This window comes from Littorina saxatilis, linkage group LG4 (genome assembly GCF_037325665.1).
Source record: "Littorina saxatilis isolate snail1 linkage group LG4, US_GU_Lsax_2.0, whole genome shotgun sequence".
Taxonomy (NCBI): Eukaryota; Metazoa; Mollusca; class Gastropoda; order Littorinimorpha; family Littorinidae; genus Littorina; species Littorina saxatilis.
This window is the reverse complement of record NC_090248.1, coordinates 18,709,019-18,719,018: the sequence shown is the minus strand read 5'-3', so window position 1 is coordinate 18,719,018 and position 10,000 is coordinate 18,709,019. Positions and strand designations below refer to the sequence as shown.

Genomic DNA, 10,000 nt, shown 5'->3' with positions numbered 1-10,000 from the left:
GTCCTTAACTGGGCGAAGTCGACTTCGCGAAGCTGGCCGCACAAAGCTTTAGCACCTAGTTTTTGGGCACCGCCTTCACCTTTTTGTCCACCATTCCTGTCCTCTGTATACACAGTGGAGACTTTCTTCCCTCTGTCTGTCTATCTCTCTCTTTTCTAGCAACAAGGCCAAGTTACTTCTCCAGTTGTTAGTTGTTATTCGCCTGGTCCAGACAATCAACGAATACAGTTCTGAGACATCCTGCTTGCTGCCGCGCGAGCAGCATTTTTTCCCCTCTTTATCTTTACTGCGCTGGCTGCAAAACCCCATCCACGCGGAGGTGTTTTTAGACACGTCAGACACAGGGTGAATATGTATCCCCGAAACACCTCATCCGCTGCGTCCATCAGCCTCCCCCCCTTCCTTTCCACCTTCCAGAAAACTATAGGACAGACCCTGCACCCTCCCTCCCTCCCTCAACCATCTCGCTCTCATTGCCCGCTATCCCTGAGTATTTTCATAAGGTTACAGCGAAAAGTGTACCCCAAACGGTAAAAGAAAAAGCTTTTTGGTTACGCGATCACGAATCTAGCCTGTCAATTATGTGGGTCGCAGAGAACAACATCCCAAGTCTGGAATCACTGAGCAGACTTCTCCTTGTCGGAACTAGCCTGACAAATGACTCGCTCATTTCCTCCCTCAACCCAACTGGCGTTTGTGTGATACGAGGTAAAGGAACACTGTGCAAACACAAACTGAACACCGAGAAGATAAAGTAAACGAAAGTTGTGCAACGAGAGAGAGAGAGAGAGAGAGAGAGAGAGAGAGAGAGAGAGAGAGAGAGAGAGAGAGAGAGAGAGAGAGAGAGAGAGAGAGAACAAGAACAAGAACAAGAACAAATCTTTAATTGTCTAAGGCCAGAGCCCCTTACAATAGTGGTCAAAATAACAGCAATAGTATCTGCACAGTTATAAATTATAGTCACGCATAAAATTCAACAAATACATTAAGACCCTGATGACATGTCACTGAACCTGATTTATAAGGGTTCGTCTCTTCTGTAACATGAAGAACACAAATCTGCTGAAGCTGTTCATTACATTATCCTCATTACTGCCACAGAAATACACAAGTTGTTGCAGCGTCTTAGAGTTCGAGATTTTCAAATACTTTCCTCGAAGGTCTTGATAAAAAGGACATAAAAATACAAAAAAGAGAGAGAGAGAGAGAGAGAGAGAGAGAGAGAGAGAGAGAGAGAGAGAGAGAGAGAGAGAGAGAGAGAGAGAGAGAGAGAGAGAGAGAGAGAGAGAGAGAGAGAGAGCAATTTAAGACAGCAATGGGGTTTCGGTTTGTTGTTGATGTTGTAAAGACAGAATAATTATTTGTGAACACCATCTACTTCATGTTTACTCCATGTCTGGTTGGTTTTCATGCTCTCCCAATGCATTCACATTTTCTGCTATGTTTCTCCAAACGTGTGTCCGCAATGCACATCACAATACAACAACCGACATATGCTTTCACAGTTCAACGAGTGTAAAGATTCTTAGGTTAATTAGATTAATGGAACCACGACCAAAAAGCAATTTAGCGCGGCCGACTCGAAATCAATAAAATTCAAGTCGAGCAATTCCTTTTGGGAAAGAAAGAAGAAGAAAATGAAAAAGAAGAAGATGTAGGGAAGGAAAAGAACAAGGAACCCAATTGGGTTTGGAGGGAGGTTAATTGTGGGGGGGTCTTTGAATAAGACTCGCCCTTTGCACATAATAAAATCAGAGCGGTTGGAGGCTGGAATCTGCGCTGTGAGATAATTGAAGCACGAGATGCTCTCCACTGGCGCAGCAAAAAGCTTATCACCATACGCCAAACATTATCACATTCTTTTTTCAACACCACACAAGCGTATTAGTCTGTTATGACACAAGGAAGAATTACAGAGATGCTTCACACAGGAAAGCCACGATTGACTACTGCAAACTCCTCACATTAAGGCACAGCAGTTATACTATGATACTGAGAAAAGCAGACCATGACATACGTATTTTTAAATGAATGTTTGTCTACCTGCCCGCTTGCAGTTGCAGTGGAATCTCTTTACAATACACTGCAATCTACGGCTATCTAAAGTGAACAAACAACATTAAAAAAAAAACAGACAAATAATAACAATGCGAACGGCAGATGAACTAAACTTCGATTGTTATTTGCTTCCTCAAAAGTTGACAAAAAACAACAAACAAACACATCGACCAACAAACACACACACAAACAAACAAACAAACAAACAAACAAACAAACAAACAAACAAACAAAAGGCAAGACAAATAATAACAATGTGAACGGCAGATGAACTAAACTTCGATTGTTATTTGCTTCCTCAAAAGTTGACAATAAACAACAAACAAACATATCGACCAACAAACACACACACAAACAAACAAACAAACAAACAGACAAACAAAAGGCAAGACTGAGAGAGGCCCCAGTGAAACGTGAACCCAGAGTTACTACAAACACTTACCAACGTAACCAGGGGTGCCACAGGCCGTTGCCATGGTTCCCGATCCCTCGATCTTGGAGAGACCGAAGTCACTGATCATGATCTTTGCCTCGACTGACGGGCTGTAGAAGAGCAAATTTTCCGGCTGAAAAAAAGAAAAGAAAGACAATTCATTTGGTTCAGAACACCGTTATTTGCTGAATCACATACCTTCGTATATATCGTATTCCACAACTCATGCCCGGTATAGGTGGACATTGTTTTCTTAAATAGCAGCAAAAACACATGCAGAGAGCTTGCTGAAGAAGAAAAAAACATACAAAAAAACTAAACCAAATCCAAACAACATCACGAAAAACTGTTGGGACTAAAGAAACAAGTTTGCTTTCTTGATTTTCGGTCCAGTGTGCAATTCTTTTAAATCCGACATTGTTTGAGTTTGGCAGGAGCTCCAATGGATAGAAGCCGTTTTTGTAAAAAGAAAAAGAAGAAAAAAAGACAATTGAAAACGTTAAAGGCACAGTCCTTCCCTTGCAAACAGTTGGGCTCACTATATCATATATGACCAAGCTTTTTTTTTAGCACATGTGATTAGACAATCCATCCACTTGGTCACATTCAAATCAACACCCCGATAGCTTGCTGTGGTGAGTGGGATTTTTTTTAATGAATTAATTTCGTTAATAGCCACCAGTGGCTTTTACCAAATTAATTTATAAAGAAGATTGCCAATGTGCACAGAGCGCACCCGGTCTGTTACTTTTGGGTATGTGACAAAGTGAAGGGATGGTCATATCTCATGTAAAAGTCTGGCCAGGTCTGAGATAGTGAGCTATTCTTATTTTCGTGGAAAGGACCGTGCCTTTAAACCAGTTGTGAGATAGCAGAACTTGTTTTCAGACAGACGTTTTGGATAGAAACCATCGGCAGAATACAGAAACCTAATACTAAAATCACATTCAGGTGAAAATTAATGTTTCTTTGACGCGGCCTGTAAAAACTAGCACAGTTAGATGTAGGACACAGAAGCATCCTGAATTTAGTTAGTTATAGGACACAGAAGCATCCAGAAATCAAAACCTCTATTGTTTAATGTCAGAAGAGAAATTCATTTGTGTCTGAAACCCGGAAGCTTGTGTTTGTTTCGTTCATGGGCTGAAACTCCCACGGCTTTTACGTGTATGACCGTTTTTACCCCGCCATTTAGGCAGCCATACGCCGCTTTCGGGCGAAGCATGCTTGGTATTTACGTGTTTCTATAACCCACCGAACTCTGACATGGATTACAGGATCTTTTCCGTGCGCACTTGGTCTTGTGCTTGCGTGTACACACGAAGGGGGACAAGGCACTGGCAGATCTGCACATTAGTTGACCTGGGAGATCGGAAAAATCTCCACACTTAACCCACCAGGCGGCCGCCGCCAGGATGTGAACTCAAGACCCTTCGATTAGGAGGCCGATGTCTTATCAACTAGGCCACTGCGCCCGTAAAAAAAACCACACAAAAAACCAACAACAACCCGGAGCTGTATCAAAGCTTCGTTTGTTTTTGGAACATAGAATGGTTTGTTGCATGGTAAGCACAAACACATCGACACAGACAGAAATTCTCAGAAACAGAAACACACAAAGAAAAAAAAAAGAGATAGAGAGAGAGATAGAGAGAGAGAGAGAGAGAGAGAGAGAGAGAGAGAGAGAGAGAGAGGGGGGGGGGGGAGAGAGAGAGAGAGAGAGAGAGAGAGAGAGAGAGAGAGAGAGAGAGGGGCCTACAAACCTTTCTTGGATACACCCAATAAATCGATAGGAACAAAGCCTTGTACTTACAGAAAGATTAGAGCAAGAAAGTTATCGATAGCACCGAGATTTATAAGACTTACAGACACCTGTGTACATAACCCAGAAAAAGCGGACAGATAGTGGCATGGCTAACACTTATAAGAATTTCACCATGAAGGGTCTCTATGAACAGCTACAAAAAGACGAGATAGTGTTTTGCACCAAGACACATACACGTCTGTCTATTTTCGTATAAAAATACTTTAATTAACACACTTACAAGAAAAATAAAAAATAAATACGCAAAACTGTCTGTGCTAGACTGAACAAGGCAGGTTCGATTAGTTTAGAAGAAAAATTGGGTCTCACCATTGGCCCGTCGCGGTGCAGGGGGGGGAGGGAGGGGTAGATCACTTCCATTCTATCAGTACTATTCTGTGACTGCTATGCGGGCATATTTTGCATCAAATCAACGTGAAACCGAACGGCGCTGTCCTACCACCCCAAGGCGCCCAAGTCAACGAAGCCAGAGTGTTGTATTACATTATGGGCAGAACGTGGACTGACTCTTAAAGGTACCTCAGCTTCTTGTAAATCACCACAAATCTGTGCAGGATGTACATAACACGGGATACGCGCATCCTTCCCCTGGGAAACGCATCACATAACTGTAACCTTGCTACTTTCTGTGCAGAGTGGGATTTCTGTGCTGATTTTCCTTAATTGTGCCGGAACTTGGCTTCGCAAAGACATCGCGAAGTCTTTATGTCGAAAATTCAGTGTTAAAGCTTCGCGCAGAGAGCTTCGCGAAGTCGACTTCGAATTAATATCAGGCCTAACGGACATCTATGTAAATCTGCGAAAAACCGGCAGCAAAATACCCCACTATGCACAGGAAACAGCTGTTGTTTTCCTGTTCGTGTGTGTATATAATTATGTCTAAGAAGCTGAGATACTCGTAAGCTTATCGTAAGAACAAGCCAGGCTGTTGATTGTGGTATGCGCGCAAAAGAGAATGGATGGTCTTATCCCGTGAACAAGTCTGCACAATCTGTGCTCGTTTACATGACTGTTTACATGGAAAGGATGGTACACACTTCTTTCTTCCGAGGTTGATAATGAAAACGCCATCTATCAAATAAAAGAAAAAACAAGTCGCGTAAGGCAAAATTACTACATTTAGTCAAGCTGTGGAACTCACAGAATGAAACTGAACGCACTGCATTTTTTCACAATGACCGTAGTCCGCCGCTTGTGCAAAACGGAATGAAACTGACGAGCCTGTTTAGCGCGGTAGTGGTTTCGCTGTGCTGCATCCCAGCACGCTTTTCCGTGCCTCTCTTCGTTTTAACTTTCTGAGCGTGTTTTTAATCCAAACATATCATATCTATATGTTTTTGGAATCAGGAACCGACAAGGAATAAGATGAAATTGTTTTTAAATCGATTTCGGAAATTTAATTTTGATCATAATTTTTATATTTTTAATTTTCAGAGATTGTTTTTAATCCAGATATAACATATTTATATATTTTTGGAATCAGGAAATGATGTAGAATAAGATGAACGTAAATTTGGATCGTTTTATATTAAAAAAAAATGTATTTCAATTTTTAGATGACCAAAGTCATTAATTAATTTTTAAGTCACCAAGCTGAAATGCAATACCAAAGTCCGGCCTTCGTCGAAGATTGCATTACAAAAATTTCAATCAATTTGATTGAAAAATGAGGGTGTGACAGTGCCGCCTCAACTTTTACAAAAAGCCGGATATGACGTCACCAGACATTTATCGAAAAATGAAAAAAACGTCTGGGAATATCATACCCAGGAACTCTCATGTAAAATGTCATAAAGATCGGTCCAGTAGTTTACTCTGAACCGCTCTACACACACAGACACACAGACACAGACACAGACACACACACACACACACACACACACACACACACACACACACACACAGAGACAGACAGACAGACACACATACACCACAAAATATGTCTCGATTCCCCCTCGATGTTAAAATATTTAGTCAAAACTTGACTAAATATAAAAAAAGAAAGGAAAACGAGTCCGCAAGTTTCCAAATTGGTTTTTCTATCCCTGAATGAGATGAAGACAGGGAAGGACTTGCACATAAGCATGGTGCTGTTTAATAATTTGCAATGAATGGATCTTGTTCAATTTTCATACCAATTTGAGAACCACGAGGGGTTTAAAGGGAGGTGTTCCTCTAAAAGGAGGAAGAATGTTATCTCTGCTTCTTCGCTATAAAACGAGCGAATTCCTCGCTTTGTGAATTCCGCAGCCTTGTAATTACTGTTAGCTCGATTCAAATGATTTCTGATAACACTGTTTTCAACCACGCCCAGGTAAACGCGTGTTTTCAACGTGAGGTTTACGCTAAAAGCGTGTTACGACGATAATAATTAATGCAAGCCTTCTGGAATGTCTTCGCGCGGGTAAACGCCCTTAATTTATACTCCCTCTCCTTGCACACTGCAAAGTGTATCAACTTAGCCTTTTCCATGATTCTTCAGTTCAGCTTACTTCACAAAAGTTACCGTTGATGAGAAATGTTCGGAATTTTAAATGTGCAGCCCTTCCTTTTTAGACCAGCTTGTAAATCACTAAATATCCATACAGGATCCAGGCTTTTACCAGGGGCTAGGGCATCCTTGTCCTTGGTTACACTCCAAAAATCGGCGGGCTGACTGCGTTTTGCTCGAACTTGGAGTTCTAGGCTGAATTAATCAAGAAAATGACGCCATTGTCAGTGTGTAAATTCTGTTTCGGGGGCATCAAGACTGTAGATTGTTTGTATGTGTCAAAGTGGAACGATGCTCTTTAGTAAACCCCGGGACAGATTCACGGCAGTCAACAAGATCATGTACGCTGAAAGGACGGTATCTTTAATACAGAAACAAATCGCACTCTGCACAGGAAATCGTCAGGCTGTAGATGTGTTTTACTGGAAGGGTGGAATTACCTTGTATAAAAGCCTGAATGAATCTGTGGTGACCAACAAGGTGTTTCACACGCGTCTAAGTGGAAGGATGGACTTGCTTTGTATAAAAGCATGGATACAACTGTGGTGACTAACAAGATGTTTACATGGGAAGGAAGGCATCTCTAACTAAGTGGCCGCAACACCAGTCGTTAACCGGCATAAACGGGTTAAAACCTCCTGTAATCTATTTAGCGAGACGCCCAAGACCAGTCCTTGGTCGTTTACATGGAAATGCTCCATGTAAGACGAATACAGTACGGCTTCAATGAAGCATCAGACGAAGTTTGTGTGTTCCATGGGAAATCAAAATCCTTCTCCCCGAGGAACCTTACAAGCAGTTGTTAGCGTGTGTTTCCTGTATGTGCATGCAGTTCTCCCGGTTTGTTCTCAACAGTGATTATAATAATTGTATGCATTCTTCACCAGTAAAACGTGCGTGGCCAGCCAATCCTTACAGAAGCCGGAGCAGATCCAATGCGTGTGGTTGACATTATGCTGGACCCGCCGAGGAAAACTAGAAACAGTTGTTACTAGGAGTTCTCTGTGCATACGGGTTTGTCGATTTGTTTCTGAACAAGTCAGGTCGTAACATGCATTCCTCAGTACGACAAGCCAATTCCTACAGCATTTTCAACGGTTAGATCACACTAACTGACTAAGGCGAAAAAAAACCCGGTAAATGCAATGAACGTCCAGGCATACAGGCTCATCCATAGTATGAGAACAGTGTTTCTGCTTATTTGAACACCAGATATGTGCAAATAAGTCTGCATACATTCAGCACGTCTTTTTACCTCCTGTGAATTGACTAATTTCAAAATAACTCTGTCGGGTTGGTATGGGTTGTGAAAGAGTGAATACCCTTGATTTTTACTCGGACTAACATTGGAGGGTCCAAGCACTAGCGAGGGATGTGTCGGAAACACGTCGACGGTAGCACGTGTGACTTTTATTGTCAGAAGGAAAAGCAAGGATATTCACAACCCATACAAACCCGACAGAGCTATTTCCGAAAATCCAAAGAAGCGTAACTTGCAAGCTCTTAGTAATCAAAATATGCTTACAATGTTCGCGGTGACCAGAAAAATCTGATATTTGACAAAGCAAAAAATAATAATACTGAAAATACCGAAAAGACAATAGTCACCCGGTTAGTTCTGGCAGTTCTGAGTACAGACAAAAGCTTTCACGTATCAAAACAAGTGTTGACCTTAACGGGGTCAAAAATCCGCCCTTGGTAATATGGGGGTGGGACACGGAGACAGACAGACAGACAGACAAAGGGAGGGAGATTATTTTTTTAAATGAATAATAATACCCTTTACAAGACGGCTTAATAATCCAACGCATGTTCGCATGCTGTCAGTGATACAACGAGACGCGAAGGGAAGTAACTCATTACCGCCTCTTTCCAAAGTAAATGACGTACACACTTTTGCGTCACTTAACCTTCACAGTACCAATGATATTACTCATGAACGGCCCATACTTTCTAAAGAAATATTCAACATAAAAAGTATCCTTCTACACAACCCACGCCATCCAAATAGAAATAAACAAAGTAAAATGCCTTCTTTAATTCAAAAGTGGGTCGTCCACAACCCACCACATATAGACTGTGTAGTTCAAATGATGTCACTATTTATTTGTTTATTTACGGAATAATTCTTCAAAAAATCGGTTGTTATGAAGGATCTATGGTGTTTGAGATTTACATGAAGTCTTGATCAAAACCCATGTCCCACCCCATATTACCAAGAGCGGGCTGGACTGCCGTGCTATTGTAGTGTACATGTGCTCTTTTGTGTGTTGCATTCAAGGTGGGGCTAAAAACGTGTTTCTTCTGAACGACTGGGAGCAATGAGGAGCAGGGGGGGGGGGGGGGGGGGGGTGATGAGAGATAGAGAACTGAGAGGCCTCAATGAGCCAAAAATCAGTAACGAAAACAAAAAAATACGCACACGTAAACAAAACAGGACACACAAACCTAGACGAAAGACTTGAAAAAATCAGAGCATGCGCACACACGCGAAGACACACACAATAACTCATTAATACACATACTGACACGCAGACACAAGCATCCAAGAACGCATGCACACATGCGAACACACTCACACACACCCCGCACACACACACACACCCCGCACCACTCACACACACACCCCGCACACACACACACACACACACGCACACACACACACACGCACACACACGCACACAATTAATCACACACACAATTAATCACACACACACACACACACACACACACACACACACACACACACACACACACACACTCACACACACTCAATTCATCAAATTCCTCATTTCAATTTCTGTTGTGATAACTGATCGCGAAGAATGCAAGTCGATTTAAACAATTTGATATGACCACCAGAAAACAGTTGCACGGGAAAACTTGCAGAAAGTTGTACTTTCAATCACACTGCTGTGAGCATAAACGGTCTTGCTCACGATCAATCAATCAATCAATGAGTCTTATATCGCGCATATTCCGTGGGTACAGTTCTAGGCGCTCTGCAGTGATGCCGTGTGAGATGAAATTTTATACGGCCAGTAGATTGCAGCCATTTCGGCGCATATTTACCTTTCACGGCCTATTATTCCAAGTCACACGGGTATAGGTAGACAATTATTAACTGTGCCTAAGCAATTTTGCCAGGAAAGACCCTTTTGTCAATCGTGGGATCTTTAACGTGCACACCCAA

At 41.9% G+C, this 10,000-nt stretch overlaps 2 protein-coding genes across 2 annotated transcripts in view; one reads left to right on the top strand and one right to left on the bottom strand.

The window, feature by feature from the left end:
* Window positions 1-10,000, top strand: part of LOC138964152 (RNA helicase Mov10l1-like) — a 269,101-nt gene that overhangs the window by 80,064 nt on the left and 179,037 nt on the right. The gene's annotated exons all lie outside the window — the stretch shown is intronic.
* LOC138964155 (calcium/calmodulin-dependent protein kinase type 1-like) overlaps window positions 1-10,000 on the bottom strand; it is a 99,317-nt gene that overhangs the window by 42,299 nt on the left and 47,018 nt on the right. Inside the window, exon 5 of the mRNA XM_070336043.1 lies at window positions 2,501-2,624. Coding sequence (XP_070192144.1) covers window positions 2,501-2,624 — 124 coding nt within the window. The remainder of the gene's footprint in view (window positions 1-2,500; window positions 2,625-10,000) is intronic.